General features: G+C 44.4%; 1 protein-coding gene across 4 annotated transcripts; it reads right to left on the bottom strand.

Annotated features, from left to right (window-relative positions):
• Positions 1 to 3,196: 3,196 nt before the first annotated feature.
• SERPINA10 (serpin family A member 10) lies at positions 3,197 to 14,302 on the bottom strand. 4 transcript variants are annotated; one of them, XM_004484367.5, is made up of 6 exons: positions 14,163 to 14,197; positions 13,694 to 13,871; positions 10,565 to 11,323; positions 8,179 to 8,452; positions 5,699 to 5,849; positions 3,197 to 3,563 (listed from the first exon to the last, which is right to left on the bottom strand). In XM_004484367.5, the coding sequence occupies exons 3-6, from the start codon at positions 11,268 to 11,270 to the stop codon at positions 3,372 to 3,374; spliced, it is 1,323 nt and encodes a 440-aa protein (XP_004484424.1). In that variant the 5' UTR covers positions 11,271 to 11,323; positions 13,694 to 13,871; positions 14,163 to 14,197; the 3' UTR covers positions 3,197 to 3,371. The 4 variants fall into 4 exon arrangements, with proteins under 4 accessions (XP_004484424.1, XP_004484423.1, XP_004484425.1 ...); XM_004484366.3 differs by lacking the exon at positions 13,694 to 13,871 and having other exon boundaries at positions 14,163 to 14,302; XM_004484368.4 differs by lacking the exon at positions 13,694 to 13,871 and having other exon boundaries at positions 14,129 to 14,211.
• Positions 14,303 to 24,249: the final 9,947 nt, after the last annotated feature.

Here is a 24,249-nt window from a genome sequence, read left to right as displayed (position 1 = left end):
GTTCTTTTTTATGAACTCTCTTGGCTTCTGTTTATTTGTGAATATTTAAAATTCACCTCAATATTTGAAGGACATTTTTACCAGATAAAGAGTTTTTGACTGGAAAATTTTCTCTCTCGGTATCCTAATCATATTATACTACTGTCTTCACACCTCTGTGTTTCTGATGAGAAATCTGTACTAAGCCTTACTGGGTGTCCCTTGTATGTATGGTTTGGTTGTCCTTTGCTGCTCTTAGAATATTCTCTTTATTTTTGATATTTGACATTCTGAGTAGACATGTCTTGTATTGGGTCTATTTGGACTTATTCTGATTGGGGTATGCTGTGTTTCTTGGATATGCAAATCCATTTCTTCCATGAGAGTTGGGAGATGTTCAGCCATTTTTTCCTCAAATACTCTTTCTGCTGCTTTTCCCTTCTCTTCTCCTTCTGGAACTCCCATAATACATATGTTTTTGCACTTCATGTTTTCTTTCTGTTTTTCTCTTTTCAATTTCAGCTGTTCTGTTTTCTATATCACTTATTCTTTCTTCTGTCATTTCAAGTCTGCTGTTTTATGCTTCTAGTGTATTTTTTGTTTGTTTGTTTTTAGGAGGTACCAAGGATTAAACCCAGGACCCCATACATGCGAAGGAGGCACTCAACCACTGAGTTACACCTTCTCCCCTCTAATATATTTTTGATCTCACCTATTGTATCTTTCATTCCCATAATCTCTGCTATTTTTTGTATTCAGGCTTTCAAATTCTTCTTTTGCTCTCTCAGTACCTTCTTGATGTCCTTTATATCTTTAGCCATATTGTCTTTCTTTTTCTTTCCCCCTTCCCCCCACCATGTGCAGACCTGGCTTGCTGCTACCAAGAGGCCCCAGGGATCGAACCTGGGTCCTCCCATATGGTAGATGAAAGCCCAATCACTGGAACCATATCCACTTCCCACTTCAGCCATCTTGTCTTTCAACTCACTAATTTTATTTCAGAGATTTGTATGAACTTCAGTGATTAGTTGTTTCAAATCTTGTGTCTCATCTGGGGCTTTGATATATTCCTTTGCTTGGGCCATTACTTCCATTATCTTAGTATGGCTTGTAAATTTTTGCTTATGTCCAGGCATCTGATTATAATGGTGAGTTAACTCTGATACTCAATTTCTCTTTCATAGGCATCTTGTGGGAGGCTGTGTGTTACTACTATTCTTTGTTCAATCTGTTTTAAGTCTTTAGGATTGTCCCTATTAGTTGATCAAACCTAGGCCATGGATCCAGTAATGGTTTGCAGATTCATGTCCAAGGGTCCTGAAGAGGGAGGTTGTAAAGTCTGGAAAAAGCCTCTCTTAGTTTCAACTCATGCACTTTCTTGGTCCACCAGAAGATGGTAACCTTCAGCAGCCCTTGCAATTCAAAGCTTGGTTGGAGTGTGTACAGGTCTTTCCAGGGAGATTCTTTTCCTGTGTCCCTCTCTCTTATGGGTGGTGTTCCACCCTTCCCCTAAACCCTAGAACATTTTTTCCAAGCCATTTCTGCCTGTCCTTTGGCTTTTTTTTTTTTCAGAGAAGTGAGTCCTGTGTATCTCTAATCTGCCATCTTCCAGAAGTCCCCTCACATTGTTAATTTAAATAAAATGGAGAATTTCTATTTATTTCTTAAATAATAAATTTAGCAGAGTTATACATTTTTATTTTCCCAGCATGCATGTGGGAGAAAAGGAAAGTAAAGTTATAGAGAAATATTACTACAACTTACAAAGTTCAGGAATATAGAGAAGTCCATTGCAATCTTATTCCTAGGTACTAAATTATCAATTAAGACAGTTAATTGGAATTACTTTTGGAGGTTTTTCTGCAGAACATGGGTAATTTCTAAAATCTTAGAAATATTTGTTAATATTATGCTTCTTCTAAGAACAGATTTATTGAGACAGTAAAGAACAAATTGGTTACAGTTAAGAATTTCCACACATATCTCCATTTAGACCAGAAAACAAGATAGATAATCTTTTAAAAGTTCTCAGTTTAATATTTGTTGACTAGATCTTGTGAACAAGTTGTATGACAAAGGAAGGTCTCCCTCCATCCGTAGCTGCAGGAAAAAGGGAACCTCTCCATCTTTTTGTTAATTATGAAAACTTGCATTTTTAAAGATAGGTTCTGGAATTTCATTAGTTAGCATTATAAACAAGAGGCAGGCCTATAGAGCTCAAATTTGCTGGCAGAAATGGAGATGTGGTTCAAAAGGATATTATTTTAAAGATGTTGAGTAAGGAACATAAAGAATTTTCCTTCCACAACCTCATACATATTTAAAAATCATCTCCATTATTTAACTGAGCTTGGGCATCTTATTCCTATTCTGGAAGGATGGCTCCAGTTTGCCTTGAAATTGTTGGGTATATAAGACATTTGAATTGAAATGAATCAGGCTTTTCAGCTTGAGTAGGAGTTTTGCCTTGAGGATAAAATTAATTTTCTGTTCTCAGTTGTTATAGCAAGTGTGTGAGTGTATATATATATATGTATGTGAGAGAGAATGTACACATAGAAACAGTTTTTAAAACTCAACACTTAAATCTAGTGAAGCCTTGTACAGTGTTTAGATTTGTTTCTCTCAGTTAAAACTTTGAATATTTTTTTGTTTTTAGGAGGTACCGGGGACCAAACCTGGGACCTCCCATGTGGGAAACAGGTGCTCAACCACTTGAGCCACATCTGATCCCCTTACATTGGATTTTACTTGTGGATTGTTATATAATGCATTTTATGGGCCCATGCCTACCATTGGGTCCTTATTTCTTTTCTTTAAAATGAAGGCATTAAACTAGTTCAATTAGTCTTTGCTGAATCATTTGACCCACCCTGCACTGGAATGGGTAGCAATGAGGCATATGCTGTGATCATGAGTGACTATGATCATTTACTTTAATTTCAGTCAGCAAGAAGTGATTATGAAATAGAATAAAATAAAACATCTCTTTTTTTATACCAGAGAGAAGTAGAAAGAAGACTTGTGACTCAAAAGAACATATGCCTGTCTTCCTCCTAAAGGCTTTATCTTGAAATAGTGTTCTGATCTACTGTTTTTTAGGTCCAGATAATGAGAGCAACAGAGAAATGTAAAAGACTTCCACGTAGCTAGTCTTCAATTAAATAACACAGGCTCTAGGAAATGGGCTTAAAATACCAGGCATATTGCACAAATATGTCATTAAATATATATCATTTTAATACTTGTATTTATCTAAAAAAAAGCCCAAACTATCAGAGGGGAAGGAGGACACTTTCCTCCTCTGCCACCCAATGCCAATATCCTGTGTGGATTCAGATATCACAGAGTCAGCATCTACTATAGCATTAAGTACTTATGCATGTCATGCATCATAGAAGTGTTGGATTTACCACCCTGCCCAGAAAGAGAAGCATCCTAGAGGTTTCTTCATAGATCATGAAATGAAATGGCTGATCCACTTTGATGATGGGAGGCATGGAATAAGCAGTAATTTCTGACAGAGTTCCCGCCACTGCCTCAGTTCCGTTTTCATCGACCTCAATCACTGCTCTTTGTAAAACCTAGAAAAGGAAATAATGTGGAAGACCATTTGTGTGGCACCTAAGAGGAAGGTATTTTTCACTGTGGTGCTAGTGGAACAGGACCCATGTGTGCTGAGTGGAATTGTTTGGGGTTGCATCAGAGACTATCTTAAGAACTCAAAACAGTCTAGGAGAATTCAGGAACCCAAGTGTGAAATACATGCTGGGCATGGATTCAGGGAGTCTCTGGCTAGCCAATTCATGGATATGGGGATCAAATCAAATATGTACTGAGCATATATTTTGGAACCCCAGAGTACTTTGACCTTCCTCTTGGCAGAGGGTGGAGGTGTGGTTAGTGTTTTCTAGCAGCTTCCCAGTATCTGCCACCCTGAGCACTTTTGCTCTGGTACTGCTCTGATGCGTTCCCTGGGGCAAGCTCCAGTGTCCCAAAGCCTTTCCTGAACTCTGACTGCCTGCATTCATGTCTCTTGCCACGTTTGAGAAGCCCTTAGTCCAGGAACTTCACATATGTGAGTGAAATACCTATATATTTACCATAAAAGGAGACAATGAAAACATTCAAGTAATAACAGTTTCCAGGAGTGAAAATTTACTTCCCCAAATAAACAAAGGGAGATAATTTAATGGTTTAAAATTTAAAACTTGATTAAAAATTTAAACAGCAGCACATTTCTTTAATTTTTTATGTGTTTGCAACAGAAACAATCCTGGTCTGCAGGATTATTATGTTTAAATATCTAACTATCTGTGTTGAGTTGAATAGTGGCCCCAAAATGTTATGTCCACATCCAAATCCCAGGACCTGTAAATGATACCTTATTTGAGAAATTGTCCTTGCAGATGTAATTAAGTTAAGGATCTTGAGATGAGATCAACCTGCATTATCTGGTTGGGCCTTAAATCCAATGACAAGTGTGCATATAAGAGACAGAAGAAGAGAAAACACACAGAGGAGAAGGCAGTGGGAAGATTGAGGCAGAAACTGGAGTGATGTGGCCAGAAGCCAAGGAATGCTGATGACCACTAGAAGTTGCGAGAGACAAGGAAGGATTCACCCTGAGAGCCTCCAGAGGGATTCTGGACCTACCAATAACTGGATTTCAGATTTCTAGCCTCTACAACTGTGGGAGAATAGATTTCTGTTATTTTAAGCCACTCAGTGTGTGGTACATTTTTTTAGCAGCCCCAGGAATCTAATACACCATCCCTGAGCAATATGGGGTTGAGTGAAAACTCAGGTTGCTCTAGTGGGTCCTACTTAAGTGGATGACATTTTAAATCTCTCTTGTAATTGAAAAATGCATTGTACAGGAAAATGTTAACCACAACTCCACAGCTAGGAAAGAGTATAGTGAGATTTTGCTGCCATTTGGAAATGTTTGAGAATATTATCTTAGTTGTAACAATGACTGGGTGTTACCAATGGCATTAGTGAGCTCAGGTCAGTGAGGCTAACCAGTCCCTGCAATGCACAGAACTACTCTGGAAGACAGTCATTTCCCCTCAGAACCAACGGTACTTCCATTGAGAAACACTGGTTAGGAGAAGAGATTCCATGGGGACAGTGACTAAACTGTCTCTTCTTAGCCTCAGAGGCAGACCTAGGACCACAGAGTTAGGGAGAAATTTCAGGTCAAAAAATAAAATAAAATTAGGCAATTGTAATCCTTTGTGGGTTGATTTTCCTGTCATTGGAAGCATTAAAAAAAAACTGGAGTGTGATTTAGTGGGGGTTTTAGAGGGGATTTCCACAAAGGGTGGGGAATTGGGTCAGATGACCTCCAGGATTTCCCTGCATCTTGAAGATCATGTGATGTGATATCATGAACTTTTAAAGTTAGATTCAATATATATGATGGTGAATCTGTAAACTAGTTCCACTTTAGGGGTAAATTTCTCCTTAGGGTTGGAGAAGAGAGGGTGAGAACTCTACATAAGAGAAATTAATTGAAAAAAAAATGCTTTAATAAAGTAGCTTGGAATTGTTAAAGCATCCAACTTGAATGCTAATTCAATTATTTAGGTTTTAAAATGTAATTTCCTATGATACTAGGTATTTTATTAGAGTTAGATGGTTTGCAGACGTAATTGCTGGCTTTGGTAACATATCATACTGAGTGTTTGGGCCCTAATGAAAGATCATGACTTACCTTGGATACTTTAAGATTTCTTGGAGTATCTGAGAGTTCACTAAGGTCAGCCCAAGATGAGAAGATTCTTCTGATTCCCATTTGCTTAAGTAGTTCATGCATCTCATATTTCTGATCTAACTTGAACTTTGGAAAGAAAACTTCCATTTTTCTGTGGTACAAGCACATATAATGGTGAAATGTTGACAAAAGCCATAGAATATGAACACTAAAGAAACCACATGCTCTTTTCTTTTCTTCCTCCAAGATTCTATCTATTAATAAGTTTCCCTCAGTTGACTGTATGTAGCTCAAGTCATTCTTTTTTACTAGTCTTTTTCAGAGAAAATATTTTTATCTTATCAAATTATATTACTTCAGCTTCAGTGAACCTGTTTTCTTTCTCAGCCCATGACTACATTCTCTTTGGCAAAGAATGTCACTCTTTGTGTCTATTTCTGTTTTTTAAAACTAACCAAAACCAAGCAAATAGATGCTTCCAAGCAATCCTGTAGACATCTAGATAATGGCTGTTTGCAAGCCCTAGTTGCCGCATCACCCAGGGTTCCCAGGAGAACTCCAGGAGTCTGGGACATGGACATGAGAGAGAAAAATGAAGGAAACTGTCAAACTCCCTACCCATCTTTAGCAGAGAAACTCTGATACTATCAATTTTATGCAGTAAGATTCTCCTTTGGAAATATTTTGCTCATAAAGATGAGGTCTATGACTAAAAAGCAAAAAGCATGAAAACCACCAATTGGTACAAAGTAGTTAAAGCCCCAATTTCTTAATCTCTACAGTACAGCCCAAAATACCAACGCCCAGTCTCACAGGGTTGCTTAGAGGATTAAATGAGCAAATACATGTTAAGTTCCAAGAAGAATTTCTCTTGTCCAGTAGGAGTTAATAAGTATTAATTCCCTTCTGTGTGCTGTATTCCTCTTAATTTTGTTTCTTTCACTTTTGCAAAGTTAGGTTGGGCCAGGCTGTCAGACTGGAATATAATTGAGAGACATAACATTTCTTGAAGATAGATTTATAAATGTATTCATTCAGTAAACGTCATCTGAAGGCTTATTATGTTTCAAGTCCTTTGCTAGGCACTAAGGATGCAAAGAAAAAGATGAATAATGAAGACTAACATGGGGGACCTTAGGTTGGGCTCATTCTCTGTGCCAAATCATTGGTTGACATAGGAATAGCCGTGGAATTCTTGTGGCAGGTGTTTTCCTGGTATTCCATTGGGGCAGGGGCTTCATTTATTCAACAAACATTTGAGTGCCTATTCTGTGGCTCAGACACCATTCCTCTCTCTGCTCAGCCTTCTCTCCAGGAAATCTCCAGTCTTGTGGCTTTAAATTCCACTTATATACCAATGGCTCCCAAATTTATTTCTCCAACCCTTGGATTCTAGATCCATGTATCTAACTACATTCTTGACATTTCCACTTGGATGTCTAACATCTATTTCTGATCCAAATGTTCAGACTTAACTCTTGAACTTAACCCCAGACTCATTGCTTCCACTATCTTCCCCATTTTAGTAAATGGCAAATGACCCATGTTCAATCCAATTAGCAAATTCTGGCAGCTCTAATTTAATAATAGATACAGAATCCAACTTTTTCTAATCACTTCCACTGGCACACTATAAATAGTTCAAGGCAGCAGCATATTGACCTGGATTATTACAATAACTGCTAACTGGTTTCCTTGTTTCCATCCTTGTTCCCCTAGGGTATTTTCTCAACTGCCATTAAGAGGTCTGTGATCCTTTAAAAATGTAAGTCCAATCATATTGCTTCTCTGATCAGAACCCTCCAGTGGTTTCCCAACTCCCTCAGGAAAAGCCCAAGTCTTTCTCATGTCCTGTCAAGCCCTAGATAATTGGGTTCCTGGTTCCAGTTTCACCTCCTCTCTAACCATTCTTTCCCTCACTCACACTGGCCTCCTTGCTGTTCTTCAAATATTCCCATCCCAGAGCTTTCTTGTTTGCTGCCTGACTGCCCATAATCTCTTCCCTCAATATATCCACATGGCTCTCCTTCCTCTTCAGGTGTTTGTTCTCTGCCTTCTTCTTAGCAAAGTCTTCCTTGACCTCCAGCTGCACCCTGCTGAAACTCCCTGTACCTTCCTTGCATTGTTCCTTGTCTATCTGCTTTCTTGTCTCCCTTCACTAGAATGTAAACTCCCTGATGGAAGGGACGTTTGCTTGTTTTGTTACTGGTGTGTTGCTAGCATCATGCATGCATCCCAGTGCCTGGCACAGGGGAGAAACTCAGTAAATACTGGCTGAAAAAATGAATGAAGTCACCGGGAACTGTGATAGATGCTGGGGATCGAATGGAAAACAGGACAAATGCAGCCCTTTCCCTCATGGAGATTACAGCTCACTGAGGGAGCCAGGCACTAAGCCATGGTGCATTGAATTAAACTGTGGTGTGTGCCAGCAAGGATAGAAAGGCCGAGATTGTGTAGGGTGAGGGGAAAAGCTGTACCTCTCCTTCATGTTTCTGAGCCACGTCTCCACCAGGTCTGTGGTGAGGTAGTCTTCAAGGGCTAGGTGGTCCCCCATTTTCTCCATGAGGACCACCAGCATGGTGGCCTGTCCTCGATAGGGCAGTTTGAGGATGTGGCAGCGAAAATTCTTATCAAAGGTAGAGGCAAACTTGCCTGTCCTGTACATCATGGGCACCTTAACTGTCTTGTATTTGTCCAGGTGGAAAGTGTCAGCTTCAGTGAAGACAGGGTCAAATGGGGTCAGCCATTTCCCTGAACAGGCAAGAAAAAGAGCTCGTTGCAGAAACCACCCTCCTGGAAAAGTGTGGCTCTTGTTAAAGAAATAAAGAGTGAGAGTCCCATCCCCCTTCTTGCCCCAACTTGGAAAGGCATTACTTTATTGGATTTACTTTGACCACAGCTCAAGCTGCCAAAATAAATTCTCAAAGATCAGTTTTTCCTGGGCCTGTTTCCCAATTGGCAAAATGCAGGTGCCACCAGCAAGACCTAATGGAATTGCACACAAAAGCAAGGAAATGTCATCTAACAATCCCTTGTTCCCTTCTTTGTTCTGCACCTGAACAACATTCACTCTCATGCCAGCTGGTGCTCTGAAACACACCTCTTTTTACAGTTGGTCCCTTGTGTTTTAGCTCCATCCCAGAGAGGGTTTTGGGCCTTTGCCTGTCCCTGTCTGAATGAGGGGCCCTTTAACTACAACTTTGTAGAATGCAGACCCCTGTGCAAGCATATGAGTCAAACACACAGAATCCAATGTGGCAGAAGTGATAACATTCTCCACCCATTCGCTGTTTAGGATGGTTCTGAGGGAAGTGTCCCTTACCCACAAAGAATTATACAATCCAGCAGCGGCCACTAGCATGCCGGTGCTTGATTCCTGAACTTGAATGTCTGCCTGGGTTGTGTTTCTGGCTGATTGTAGAAGGTCTTCCTCCTGGGACCTTGCCAAGTCTCTGCTTTGCAAGGTGTCAACTTTCTGCTTAGCAATGTCCACGTCATCCACCAATGTCCATCACTAAGGGAGGCTGCTGCCAAATGCATGGGATCAGGGTATCAACCTTGAGTGGCTTCTGCCATTAGCTGTGTGACCTTGATCAAGCTAACTAACCTCTCTGAGCTTCACTTCCATCTCCTCTAGAGAGGGATAATGTCTCCTGCTCTGCCTACTTCATTGAAAATTAGGAAGATCAAATAATAAATAATAATAAATACATAACAGATTTAGTACCGACTATGTGCCTAGTACAACTGGGCACTCTATCTTTGCTATATCCTTTTTTAGCCTTGTAACTATATAGTAGATGGGAGTACCACCATTTTCTGTATTAAAAACCTGGGGGCAGAGAGTTTGTTGCTTGCCTGAGGTCACAAAAGTATAGTGAAGAAGCAAGGATGCAATCATAAAATCAGTTGACGAAACCTATGCTTTTTTCATGACCCAGTGCTCCTGTGTTCAGATGTCATAAGAGCTGTAGGGAGGTGCTTTGAAAACTGTAGAGACTACAAGCATGCAGGATTCTTAGGGTAGGAGGATCAAATGAAGATGTTGCCTAGCACTGTGCCTGGGACACTGTTCAGTAAATGTTTCAATCTGTTTGTGAAATCTGAAAACATGTCCATAGAAAATCTTTTAACTGTAACCACATGCTGGTCAAAGGGAGGGAAAGGAAGAGATGGCGGGACCTGACTTTGGGAAAGCAGACCATTTTCAAAGTGACAGTTTAAAGCTCATATCCTTAAAGCTAATCCAGTCCTGTGCATGTAAACCTGTTGTAGATGGGCAGTCTTGATTAAATTACTTTATTAAGGGTCTTTGATTAGGTTTTGTGACCCATGGTGGGTGTTAATTCTCTTATGGAGTCCTTTATAAATGGAGGACAAAAAGCAGCGGACACAGGAAAAAAAGTGACAGAGACAAAGAAACCCTGAGAGGCTGAGAGGTCCCAAAGGCTGGAGCCTGGAATCAGAGGAGCACAGAGGCATGGAAAGAGGCCTCCCAAGAGGCTGAAAGAGATGAGACCTGGGGGAGATGAACCGTATGCCTGATTGCCCATAGCTGAGCTTGGGGAGAAAGTGAGCCTGGAGGAGAAGGCAGAGATCCCAGAGCCACCATGCCATTAGGCCCTGCCACTGCTATGTGCCTTATCACCCACAGCTGAGCTCAAAGTGAAAGGAACTTTAGATGACACTGCCATGTGCCTGATTGCCCACAGCTGCAACTTGGTGAGACAGTGTCTCTTGACAATGCCTTGATTTGGGTTCCACTTCCACTGTAAGCTTTTAACCTAATAAATTCCCATTATCAAAGCCAACCCATTTCTGGTATATTTACTCCCAGCAGCATTTAGCCAACTAAAACAGTACCTTTGAACAAGATGTAATCCACAAGAATTAGCTTGGTTTCAGGATTAATTTCATCAAAGAGTTTGGGAATTTTCCCCTGAGTCTCTTTGTTAATGTAATGATTCATGAGCTCTTTGGTCTGAGAGGCATTGCGAAAATTCATAGGCACACATTCTGTATCGAAATACCTCTTCGATAAATTGAGGAATGTCTCTTTGACATCAAAATCCTTTTGGATGAAAGTAAAACTCCCCTGGGTGAGGCCTAGCTCCCAGTTGTTGGAGAGGGTCTCTCTGACTTGCTTAAAGAGGGAGGGTAGGAGCATGGGCTTGGTCCTGTTCAGGGCCTGCAGGTGTTGCAAACGAAGCCCACTCACGATCTGGGCTTTGGTCTGCCCTTTGGCCCCCAGCAACAAGGCTGCCAAGGCAAAGGACAGCCCGAATGGGGAGAAGACCACATTGCCTTCGTGTTTCATGGAGATCTTGCGCAGCAAGCTGAATCCAAAGTTTGAAGTCTCTTTGGAGAGCTCCTGCCCATTGGCCGTCAACCAGGGCACCTCCTCCACCTCCTCTTCCTGAGTTGGCTTGACTCCAACACCTGTCTGGTTCTGGGGAGCAGAGGTCTTCAGAGTCACTGGCCCGGCCTCGCTGGGTCCTGGGCCCAAGCTGGGTGCCAGCCACGCCTCTGCCAGGAGGAAGGGGAGCAGAAGGCTGAAGCCCGCCTTCATTTCATCAGCTGTGGAGGGCAAAGGTACAAGACTCTTCAGCAGCAAGACTTCCTCTGGAGAAAAGAGGAGAGAGATTGTTTTTAACGTTTAATATCATGTCTCCTCCCTGTGCAATGGTAAACAGTCCTCCAGTAACTCTGCTTCCTTTCTGTGGGGTGGGGTTGGGTATGTGAGGGTTGTCTCTGGACTCATGCAGTTTTTTCCTACATCCTGGAAAACCTGGAGCAAGTAGGGTTCACATTTGTTTACCTGAGGAGGGGGCATTATTTCAAAGCAAAGCTTCAATTCCCACCCTTTGCCAGCTGCCCAGGGAGCTCATGGTCTCTGACTTCCTTTTCTATATACTGTCTTTCCAGAAGGGCCCAGATGCAGAACCCACATCTCTGATGGCAGGAGGTAGCAAAAAGAATGGGGGGATTAAAGAGAACATCCTCTGGGCCCCCAGGTATGGGTCAAAGCAGAGCCAGATGGATCAGGAGATCTTCACAAAGCTTTCATTGATTTGCTGTCTTCATTGCCCTTGATCATTTGGTCGTATGGTAGCCTTGGAAAGTTCAGCCCATCCAAACTGTGCTGCTGGTACCTTGGTCTGTGGATTGTCTGGGCTGAGAATTTGGAAGGTCTGGGGCATAATCAGGTCAAGAGAAAGGGAAAGTGCTGGATTTCCCCTGAGTTTTTAAAGTTAGACTTCTTCCCCTGTGTTCCTCTTCCATGGCATTTAACCACCCAGCCCTGGGTCAAAGTTACTTCCTTCCTTTTATGTCTTTCTTCCCTCACTATGCCTTGAGCTTCCCAGGACTGAAAGAGAATGAGTAGTTTGTTCATACTGCAGAGGCCTGGGCTGATGTCATCTAAGCCTCACAGCAAGCTGTGAAGTGCATACTCTCACTCCCCAGGTTTCATATTCTAGTGGAGTCAAACTTCCAACCCTGGAAGCGAACCTCCAAACCCCGTGCTTCTCACCACCCAGAGGCCAGCTGGGCAGGTGAGAGCATGTCACAGAGATGCACCCTCACTCTCATCCTCACTCTCCTCTGTGCCTACAGGCAGGTCTGGGTGGGACCGGAATACACAGCCCAAGGGCAGGTTGCAGGCCTCAGGACAGTTCCTGCAGTCATTTCTGACACCAAGGGCAGTGCATTTCTGACTTAACTGTCCAGAGTTAGCTCAGGTGGCACAGGATAAGGGCGCAACACTTTACAAGACTACCCTCACTCCAGACACCAGCTCTAAGTTTGGGAGTTCCCAGGCCACCGGCACTTCTGACCAACTGGCTACAAATTCAGGGGTTTCTGCCATGCTCTCAGATTCAAAATTCACTGGAATGACAGACAACTTGGGGAAGAGCTATACTTAAGTTTGCCATTTCATTATAGCCAAAAGGATACAAATCAGAACCAGCCAAAAAAAAAGAGACACATAGGGCGAGGTCTGGGAGGGTCTCAAACGCTAAGCTTCCCTGTCCTCTCCCCATGGAAACAGGATGCATCACCCTGCCAGCACCTCCTACGTATCTTACCGATCGAGAAGTTTCCCTGACTGGGGTTTTTATTGGGCTTGCATTATCTGGCACCATGGCTGAACGCAATCTCCCGTTCCCGCCTCTCAGGCTGAAGAACAGGGCTCAAAGCCCCAACCTTCCAGGTGTGGCCACCCCACCCAGAGCCACCTACTTAGCATAAGCCAGGCAGGGAGCCCCTGAATAACAGACACTCAGGTATGGGAAGTCCCAAGGATTTAGAGATTACTATCCTGGAACCTGGGCAAAGGCCAGACCTCTTTTCGGAGGCCAAATTCCTAAGGAACCAATTCACATCAGCAGAGACCACCATCGTGAACCCCTGGTAAAAAGTGGTGATGGGATGAAGTTCTTCAGCCTATTCCTGATGCCAGTGGCAACGTCCACATCCATGCCTGGAACAAAAATACACCCTGTCCTGAGCCTCAACACGTGGCTCCTTGCTTCCTTGTACTAAGTGCAAAGCATTCGGGACCTCACTCTATCAGCAGTAGCTTACACTGTAAAGTGCTTCTCCAGTGCTTCCTGAGTGTGCAGGGAATCTTTCTGATTCCAAGTGGCATCCAGTATCATACAAGTTGTGTGAGTTCCCCCGTCAAACATAACCCCAGTGTCATGCCTTCATTTTATTACAGTATCAGCACCGCTTTGTCAATTAGACCACCATAGAGTGCTCTTGAATTCAGGGCTACTTCTCTGTCACAGAGGTCAGGAAAGTATCCCTGTACACCAAATTGACGTCACCCCTTCTGACATCGTTCTTGAGGTTCCTCCTTCAGCCTGTGGAATGGCCGCCCCGTGTCAGCCGGGCCTCCTGCACTCTGCTTCCTGAACAGCACCTTGTATTCCCTGTGGGATTTGTTCATCTACTGAAAGATCCAGATTCTGTATGCAGAGGACTCACCTCTGAGGCCGAGGGTGCTGTCAAGCAGGCAAAGGAGGGCACCTTCCTAAATAGTGCTCCAGTGGTAAAAAATCAACTGCTCTCCTCTTCGCAACCCTGGTGGATGCCTGGAGCTGAATCCTCCCCTCCCCAAGGAGCTCTGGAAGAGAGCTGCTGACTCGGCTAGAAAGGAGGGTCCCTGGGGAGAAGGCCAGGGAGTCAAGCATAGCTTGCACAGTGCATGTTATGGCGGATGAAATAGCATGCCTTAAAAGCCCCTTTTCTCAGGGCTCCTCCCTACAAAGGAAGTTCCTTCATGTCTATTCTATACCTCCTACCCCATCCCTGCCCCCAGCTTGCATTTCCAGTCCTGCGGAAGTCTAGGACTGTGGGCTTTCTGCTGCCCAGCCACCCACTCCTTCACCTGGGAATCCCCATCCCTCCCTATTTAGATACCTTTAAAGCTTCCCTTGAATCCACTACCTCTTACCAGTGGTGGTCCCTCTGGTGCCTGGGAAGATCCTTCATTCAGAGCAAAAACAAAAGGTTAGATTTGTGGCCGAAAGTCTTCAGCAAATATTTGCTATTCCAAAGTATGATCTGCCCTTGGGACTGTTACTGATTAACATCTTAATCGGAGATGACAGAGTTTTGGGAAAACCAGAGACCAACAGAGAGGCTTCCCCTATTCCCCAGCTCCTCCAACCCTGAATATGAGTACAGTTTCACCACCAGAGCTTCTGCTTTTCAACTCAAGGCGTTGCCCTAGTTAGATTTAGCTCCTGAGACGGGGACATGGGGAATGCCCCAGAGTTACTCCAGAATCTTGTATTAGTCAGCCAAAGGGGTCCTGATGCAAAATACCAGAAACTGATTGGCTTTTATAAAGGGTATTTATTTGGGATAGAAGCTTACAGTTACCAGGCCATAAAGTATAAGTTACTTCCCTCACCAAAGCTTTTTTTGCCATGTGTTGGGATAAGATGTCTGCCGATGTCTGCCAGGGTTCAGGCTTCCTGGGTTCCTCTCTTCCAGGGTTTCGTTCTCTCCAGGCTCAGCTCTTCTGTTTTCTCCACAAGCTCAGCCTAGACTATGAGGCTGCCTAGGGCTTTGCCTCACTCCACAAGGCCAACTGTAGACCATCAGGTGACTGGCTCTAATAGTCTCTCCCCAGGGCCCAATTCTCTCCAGGCTCAGCTGCTCTGCTCCTCTGTGTGCTTACTTCCTGGGCTCCAGCTCAAAACTCTAACTATTCTGCCAGGTTGTTTTCTCTGTAAGTCCCTGCCCACCATGTCCTACTGATATGGCCCAGTCAAAGCCCTAATTATAATTTAATTATGTCCAGAGAAAAAGAACAGCTTACAAACATAATCCAATATTTCTTTTTGGATTTCATCAATAATATCAAACTCCTATAATCCTGAACACAAAGTATGAAATAAGGCAATAATGGATGGCACAGATATTTCCTGAACCCCCAGCCCACAGCTCAGCAGTTGAGTGGCAGAGCTGATGAGGATCTGCTCTCCTCACCTCCCACAGGAGCTTTCAGTATACCATAACTTAGAGTATCCAGCCTGTTTTGAAGATGAATTTACTACTTAATACTTTTCATGGTGTAGTGAGACTTGAATGCTCAAGTACCCAAAGACATGGCTGAAAAAAACACTTTAAGGCAAAAATTCTCAGACCTATCAGACTTTTCTTTTTATAAAAAGTGTTTTGTTGCATCCCTTTTACTGCCATGAAATAAAATTTAGTTAATATAATCTACTGTTAAGTAAAATAAAATGGTCATTTGCATTGGGCATTGCTGGGAGGGACCCCTTTCTGAGAAAGGCTTTTCTAGAAGACAAAAACAATTGACCTGCAAGGGCTTTCTGAGAAAATGGAACAAAGGAAGGCATCCTACAAACTGCAGATAAGCAACACTTGGAGATAAGCCAGGTTCTCTCCAGTAGAGATATAACCAGATTCCTCTAGGTTCTTGGCTATGTTGCATAAAAGAATTTAAGAACGTGCCAGTCCAGTTAGGCCAGTAGCTTATTAAGGAACCAAGAGAGGAGAACAGAAATGGGAAAAAATAAGATTATGGGTCCCAGGTATACTTGCAGGCAAATCCACGCAGAAAGCCAGAGGGAGAGCAAGCTCCTGCAGTTGCTTTTTATCCATTAATTATACCCCTCCCCTTGTTAATATTTGGGGAAGGAGTCCTGGTTCTTTGCTGTTCTGATTGGTTACCCCACCTGTTAATTCCCCCAGGGGGCCCAATGATAAGGCCCCCTGAGAACATCCAGGGCTTTTCCTTGATCCCCTTCCCAATGAAGGATTCTCACGGGGTTCTTCCAGCAGCCTTTTGGTGGTGGCGGTGGGGTCTTTCCCTCAGGTGAGTTCCAGGGCCACGTGTTCCATTACCATGGTTTGCTGCCAGGTCCCAAATGTGCCTTCTCAGTCCCTAAACCCCTGCCTCAGAAAGAGCTTATCAGAATGGACAAGCAGACCTACTAATCACCCTTTGTAAAGCCCTCGATGTACACCTTAATGCCAGCCAATTAGAGCATTTTCCTCACTTGCTTCCATGTTCACCCCTGGTGAGTGTCCCTTTTCCACTCCCTTGGGAAAGGATGCTGCCCGACTCATGAATTGCTCAATAAAGCTATGAGATCCTAAATTTAATGTTGTTGGAAAGTTCTTCTTTTAACACTACTCAAGTAAAATTAAAAAATGAAACGAAACAAAAAAACACCAAAACAAAGCTCTAATTATGATGTGAAAGAGAAATAAAAGTAATCTAAATTACAAGAAAATAATGTGTTTTAATATGCAAATGACCTGACATAACTACACTAGAAGTCATGGTGACCCAGGTTTGGAACCAATCACGTCACCGAGCAAAAGGGGATTCTCTGCCTGATGACTCCAACTACCAACTCCTGAGACACCAGGGTTTCAAAGACAGAAAATGTTTATTGCTAAGTGCAAAGCAAGAGATCAGACAGCCTATAAGGCCTAAAAATCTGTTCCTGGAGTCTAAGGAATAAGGGTTTTTATAAATTCACACAAGGGAAGGTGGAGTGGTTACCATTAAAATAGTAAGTATAAATAAACAGGGGCTGAGACTTGTTGAATAACCATCACAATAGTAAGTATAAATAGGGGATGAGAGTTTCAGTAATTTTAGGTATTAATTTGTGGCTATTCTGCAATATATTAGAAAGTTAAAAAAAAGCTATGTGATTCAGTAATCATAATCATTTGTCAATTCTTAACTCTCAGTTACAATTAGAGAAGCTCTGTGGCCGCTGGTGCATTCAGTACTACAACTAGCATTTCCACTAGTGTTAGGATTTTCTGAAATGGTGAACATTGCTTGGTAATGTTCCAAACAAAACAAACTATAATCTTCCCACCATTTACACGGCAGATGTCTTCATGAAAAATTCAGTGTGGATTAAAACTTTGGGGGAAACGATGTTTTTATAGGAAATAAAACACCCATAGGACTGTGAGGCTCCAGGCTCAGCTTGTCATCCAAGCAGGTTTAAACCTGTGGGAACTTGCAGGGGTCGGGGGTATAGTGGGGACGGGGTGGGGAACACACACTGGAGTCAGGTAGAACTGGGTTCAGTGCTTCACTGAAGTGGATGGTCCTTCAGTGTATCCGTGTCCCCACAGCTTTCCAAAGTGTTCTTTGGGGCAGTACATGTCCGTTGACCAGCGCTGCTGTCAGAGATCAAGGGCTGGCCCAGGCCTTCTCAGCTCCAACCACACAGAGCCCAGCCTCAACCTTCCACGCTTGGTGAGTTCTGCAGCTGAAGGCAGCGCTGCGCTGTGGCTTTGCTAGCATGTAGAAGGTGGACACTCTGTGCTGCAAGCTGGGGGAAGTGCCTGCTTTGCCGAATGCTCGAGAGGGACCAGCAAGTATGCACTCCGTGGGGCACCGCGTCCACCAGGGGCTTCACAAGTGCCATAAAAGCTGTGGCCATCTGGGAGGCTCTTCAAGCTGCTGCTGGCATTTCAGGAATGGATGTTCATCAAAGAAGGCAGCAGAGCAGGATGTATTAGAAAGAGCACAAGGGAAGTGGACTTGCCCAATGGATAGGGCGTCTGCCTACCACATGGGAGGTCCACGGTTCAAACCCCGGGCCTCCTTGACCCGTGTAGATCTGGCCCATGCACAATGCTGTTGCTCAAGGAGTGCCCTGCCACGCAGAGGTGCCCCCTGTGTAGAGGAGCCCCAGGCGCAAGGAGTGCGCCCCGTAAGGAGAGCTGCCCAGCGTGAAAGAAAGCGCAGCCTGCCCAGGAATGGCACCACACACACGGAGAGCTGACACAGCAAGATGACGCAACAGAAAGAGACACAGATTCCCAGTGCCGCTGATAAGGATAGAAGTGTTCACAGAAGAACACACAGTAACTGGACACAAAGAACAGACAGCTGGGGCGGGGGGGGGGGGGGGGGGGGGGGCGGGGGAGAAGAGAGAAATAAAAAAAAAAAAAAGAAAGAACGAGCATGAGTGCTTCAGTCAGACCCACCTGGGTTGTACTCCCAGGTCCTTCGCTCCAAATTCCTGGCAGCTGGATCTTGGACCTCTGTTCCGTAAGGATATTTATTTATTTTTAAACATGGCTTTTTTGTGTGTGTTGTAAAAGAGCTAGAACTGAGAAACTGTTCTGTGACTATCAGCAGCACCTGTGAACCAGGGAGATAGATAATAGACTATATTTTTTTCTAAGGTCCTGTGATCCCTGGCAGCCCAGGGCAGCTCTCTGCTGCACTCCCCCCTTGCCCCCAGGAAGCATGTGGATCTGGCTCAGAAGTTCTCTTTCTGGAAAGACGTGGATCCTGCAGGATCTCCCAGCAGGAGTATCACCCACCATTTGCCCTTCAACCTTCTAGTCATATGGGAAGGCAAGAACAGTCAATGTATGACACGAAAGCTTTAGCTTTTTCACACCTAGCTGTGTGACCCTGTATTAGTCAGCCAAAGGGGGGCTGATGCAAAATACCAGAAATCTGTTGGCTTTTATAAAGGGTATTTGTTTGGGGTAGAAGCTTACAGTTACCAGGCCATAAAGCATACATTACTTCCCTCACCAAAGTCTGTTGGAGCCAGATGGCAGCTGACGTTCAGCCTTCCTCTTCTTCTTAAGGCTCTGTGGTCCCAACTTCTTCCAATATCAGCTGTAGGCCATCAAGCTCTCTAGGCTGTGTCTCTCCCCAGGGCTGGATTCTCTCTGGGCTCAGGCTTGCTTCTTTCCACAAGGTCAGCTGTAGACTATCAGGCGAACAGCTCGCCTCTCTTCCCAGGGCCTCTGCTGTGTTTGTGGAGCCATCTCTATTCCTCTGTGTTCTTCTCCTGTGTGTTTACTTCCTGGGCTCTGGCTCAAAACTGCAACATCAAAACTCCAACTCTGTCCGTTGCCAAACCTTTTCTGTGTGAGTCCCCACCCACCAAGGGGGCAGGGATGCAACATCCTACTGACATGGCCCAATCAAAACTTTAATCAAGAAAAAGTGAAACCTCTGAAGCCAATATAATCTAAAATGCCCAGAGGGACAGACCAGTTTACAAACATAATCCAATATCTATTGTTGGAATTCATAAACAATACCAAACTGCTACAGACCCCAAACAATCGGCTTAACCTCTCTTAACCTCAATTTCCTGATCTGTAAAATGGAGCTCCAAAAATCTGCTAGACCTGTGGAGAGGAGTAAGTGAGTTGGTGCTTGTGAGAGCTGGGTACTGGTGCCTGGCGTAGGAAGTGCTGAATGAAGGGATTTGTTGTATAATTGGAGAGGCAGAATGAGCAGAAGGAATTTCAGGAAATTTAGACCCACGCCCTTTAGGAGCCTGACTAGAAGCAGGCTACCTGGGTCCGGGTTTCACTGTTTCAGCTTATCAGGGCCTCTGCAAGAAAAGGCTGGGAGAGATCTGATAAGAAGCCTCTGGTGACTAGAATAAACTCAAGCGAGACAGAAAAATCATTCTTGGAACTCTCCTTAGGCCAGAAGTGCAATGCTTCCGAAAGCTGCCTGCAGAGATTTCTGTAGCAAATTTGTCCTGGGGCCCAGCGTGTTAAATGTCTGGAAAACAGCTGGGGCCAGCTAGAGACCTAACCAGGTTCAAGGGGGAGAAATAGGCCCATAGTTGGTTTCCTCTGCATGGGTCAGATCAGTAGGAATACCTGGGCAGATGGGTAGCAGAGACGTAAAAAGAAAAGGCTTTCCAAGTCCCGGCAACATGCACCTGCATGGGACAGATGTCCCACCGTTCTCCAGCTTGGCCTCTTGATTCCTCCCCCCGGTCTCTTGTTCTTGCTGCTGCTCCAGGCTGCACTCTGCCCTGCCTTCCTGTCCCTTGAGGGGTACCTGATGAGACTGCAGTGCAGCGCGGATGGCCTCATCCTCAGGGCTCAGCGAGCTGGGGTGACTTCTGAGAAACTGGAAGTTTTGACGGCTCAGCTCCCACAGCACCCCAGCCCAGCAGCTAAATAACAAAGCTTTCTTTGAAATGGGTTCTTGGTGCAGCTTTTGAGTGTGAGAGAAAGTGATAGGTTTTCCTTAGGGCAGGGGCTCTTCACCTTTTTTGTTCCACGGACCCCTTTGCCAGTCAGGTGAAAACCATCGACCCCTTACTGAGTCCACGCTAGACTGTATTTGTTAATAAATATGTCACACCCACACCAACACATCCCCACAAGAATATTTTTTGAATTTCAGTTCAAGCTCATGGACCCCTTAAGAACCCCTGCCTTAGAGGGTATAAAGAAACAGGTGCTCAGAGAGGTCAGGTAACTTGTTCAGGGACACAGAGCTAATCCTAGGCAGAGCTGGAATTTGAATTCAGACCTCGTTCTCTAGCTCCGAAAGTCAGTGCTCTGCCTCCTAAAGCCCCTGATTTAATCTACTGGCACAACCACTTATTATGACAAATTTTAATTGAGAAGATTGAGAATGACATTAGGCAGGTAGTAGAACTTGAGCTGGATCTGGAAGGGAGCAGGATCTAGGATCTAGGCAAATTTTCCTCCTGGGGTACGGTATTCAGGGGGTGGGGGCGATAGGGAGTTATCAATGGTTTTAGAGCAGGAGAGAGGCAAGATCAGAAGTGAGATTCAGGAATCTGAATCTGGGAGCCTTATTATTTCTTTTCCAAGCCAAAAATATATGGGATTTAGTTAGAAATGAAAAAACAAACAAGCAAGCAAAATTTCTTGATTGGGGATCAGGACATGGTTGGAGAGGGGATGCATGGGTGGGATAGAAAATCCTGTTATCTAACAAAAGCGAGGCTCTTTTCTGCCCAGTGCACTCCAATGAGGTTTCAAAGAGAGAATTTATTGTTAAGCACATAGCAAGAAGATCTGAGGGCCTGTCAGCCTTAAACCTGCCTTCCTGAATGTGAGGAGTTTAGGGAATTTACGGATTCAAATAGGGGAGAGTGGAGTGGTTACTATTATAATAGCGAGTATAAAAAAGGGTCAGACCAGTCTGGAATAACCATCAACAAGGGTAAGACCAGTCTAATTTCAGGTCTTAGTTTTTGGCTATTCTAGAATATACTCAAAAAGTAAGAACAAAGCACCTCTAGAATGATTCAGCATTCATTATCATTTGTTAATTCTGAACTCTCAGGAACAGTCCCCCCTGAGACTTCTAAAGCCGTGGACAGTGATAACCTGCCCTTCACCTGCCCAGCCTCCACCTGTTCACGCGGCAGCTCCGAATCCCAGCCAGGTGTCTCCCCAGGGCTGAATCGCGGGAGTCTGCGGACAGTCCTTTCAGCTGTGATGGTTGCCACGTGGCTCACCTCCTTCTCCCTGCCTCGCTTGCCTTCCGTGAGGGGTCCACGGTTTGTGAGCCCACTTTAGGCACCTCAGTGCCCACCGTAAGAATGAGGTTGTGCCAAAGGTGCCATGTTTAGGTGCTCCCAAAGCTGCCAGGCCCCAGAGTGCCGCTGCAGAGCTGGGCCCCTGGAGACCCCGCGGCCGTGCTGCTACGCCCAGGGCTGGTAAGTGGAGAGCCACCTTCCCCCGCTCCCACTGCTTACCATGTCGGCCTCCACCCATTTCTCCAGCCAGCGCTCAGGAGGGCAGCCCCCACTGCCCTTTCTGCAGCCCCTCTCTTCTGTGCTGGGGCGCACCTGGGGGCAGCTGACACCTTGGAGGCCACAGTCCCTCGAGTTCTTTCTTTCCATGCCTCATTCCCCAGATCAATGCATGTCAGCCCCCTCTGGGGTGGACCTGGCTAACTGCAGCTGAAGGGCCAGCTTAGGCTAAGGCTGCCCCTCTGCTCTCTAGGAATAGAGTTTCATTCCATTCTTTAAGAGCATTGCCTTTGGAGTCAAACAGACTGGGCTCAAATGCAGCATCTTAACAGCTTTGCAACCTCAGGCAATTCCCTTAACTTCTCTGTGTCTCAATAGACTCAACTGTAAAATGGAGATGATACAGAGCTGACTCCACAGGACAGGCTGTTAAAATATCTAGGACAAACCGTTTCCCAGTACCAGCATGGCAGGGGTGGCTGCTCTCAGCATTGTTTGTGGCAGAGGGATGGACCGATTGACTTCCAGGATTCCAAGGATATTTATATGTGTGTGTGGTGTGTAGGGGGAGCGGGCAGCATGGTGATGGGAGGGAATGGTTGCTTGGTTACTGAAGAATTGCAAGGGAGCTCACCCAGCAGAATTGTGGGCTCGGATCTCGCAGGTGGCCTCCCCAGGGGGGACTGGAAAATCCCCACCCAGCCTCATGGCTTCAAGCTGGGAGGGGGCAGTTTGGGGGGGGGGCGGGAAGAAAGTGACCTCTCAGTCAGGAGCTAAATTTCTGAAACCTGAACAACGATCGGGTGTTCCAGGGGCATCCAGGCCCTCCTCACCCCAGCCCATGTGCACACACAAACACACAGGCACACATACAGACACACATATACACATGCAGAAACAGACACAGACACAGACACTAAGACACATGGGCACACAGATACCCAGACATACCAACACACATGCAAGATGTGCACACATGCACACACCTGGCCTTTACTCTCTGATAGTGACCTTTACCTATTTTTCTTTTGAGCTGTTGGTATTTATTTATTCACTTATTTGTAAAACTTTTTGCGGCAATAATTTCAAACTTAAAGTAACATTGCAATATTAGCACAAAGAATTCCCATAGCTCTTTACCCATATTCACTAACTTTCAACCTTTTCCACATTTTGCAATTCTCTCTTTCTAGATCTATATCGACACATGGACATGCACACACATGCTCTTATTCTGAACTATTTGAGAGTAGGTGTTTCTGAGAAGAAGAATATTCTCTATGTAAACCCAGGACATCTGCCTCAGGATGGCCCAATCTAAGTCCAATCTGGAGAGACCCAGGGGTTTTACTTCAACCCATCTTGATTTTTCAATTGAGAAAAGAAAATCAATGCATGTTAGAATTGACCCCACACACCTGGTAAGTCTTCACCCATCCTCCTGGAGTGAGACTGCACTGCTCTCCTCTCACATGCCTCAAATACCAGCCTCTCTTGTGGAACCTCAAAACCTTTCACCCCCAATGACCTCTGAGGGGAAACAGACAGCACTCCTGTCTCAGTCACAATGAGCTGGTCGGAACTGGGTCTCAGGGCAATCATGTTCTGAAAACTTGCGCTTTCCTACATAGCTCCCTCCACTGTGTGACCCCTATGTCCAATGTCATATCTAAGATGAAGCATCCATCAGCTCTTGGCTGGGAAAAGGGGCAGGTTTTGTTGGCTGTAGGAGTTGCTCCTCCTAGATGACCACATCTGGTGGTTTCCAAATAACCCATTATATTAGGTTGGGGCAAAAATAATTGTGGTTTTGCTTTGTTGAAATTTACCATTTGATACTGGCATGCATTCTTAAATAAATGTAGGTTATGTTACAGATCATTTTAATGTGCATTTCCCACTTTATGTTTTTTTGCTAATAACTTATTACTTGCTGTTTATTTTATATTTATTTTAGACTATGGAAGTGATGTTAGACAAAAAGCAAATTCTAGCAATTTTCTTATTTGAGTTCAAAATGGGTCATAATCAGCAGAGACAACTTGCAACATCAACAACACATTTGGCCCAGGAACTGCTAACAAACGTACAGCGCAGTGGTGGTTCAAGAAGTTTTGCAAAGGAGATGAGAGCTTTGAAGGTGAGGAGCATAGTGGCTGGTCATCGGAAGTTGACAATGACCAGTTGAGAGCAGTCATTGAAGCTGATCCTCTTAAACGACACGAGAAGTTGGCAAAGAACTCAACATCGACGATTCTATGGTCATTTGGCATTTGAAGCAAATTGGAAAGGTGAAAAAGCTTGATAAGTGGGAGCCTCAAGAGCTGACAGAAAGTAAAAGAAAATCATTGTTTTGAAGTGTTATTTTCTCTTATTCTGTGCAAAAACAACGAATGATTTCTCGATCAGATTGTGATGTGTGATGAAAAGTGGATTTTATATGACAACTGGTGATGACCAGCTCAGTGATTGGACTGAGAAGAAGCTCCAAATCACTTTCAAAGCCAAACTTGCACCAAAAAA

The sequence above is a fragment of the Dasypus novemcinctus genome, chromosome 3, assembly GCF_030445035.2.
Source record: "Dasypus novemcinctus isolate mDasNov1 chromosome 3, mDasNov1.1.hap2, whole genome shotgun sequence".
In the NCBI taxonomy this organism is placed as follows: Eukaryota; Metazoa; Chordata; class Mammalia; order Cingulata; family Dasypodidae; genus Dasypus; species Dasypus novemcinctus.
The sequence above is the reverse complement of the archived record's forward strand: the minus strand, read 5'-3'. Positions and strand labels throughout refer to the sequence as shown.

Excerpts from the sequence above, each read along its gene's own strand:
- SERPINA10 (XM_004484366.3), bottom strand. The coding sequence starts at position 11,270 with ATGAAGGCGGGCTTCAGCCTTCTGCTCCCCTTCCTCCTGGCAGAGGCG. Across the intron at positions 5,850-8,178 it reads CTCAGAAACATGAAGGAGAG|AAAAATGGAAGTTTTCTTTC; the intron begins GTACAGCTTTTC and ends CTTGTACCACAG. Across the intron at positions 3,564-5,698 it reads GAAATCTTAAAGTATCCAAG|GTTTTACAAAGAGCAGTGAT; the intron begins GTAAGTCATGAT and ends TTCCTTTTCTAG.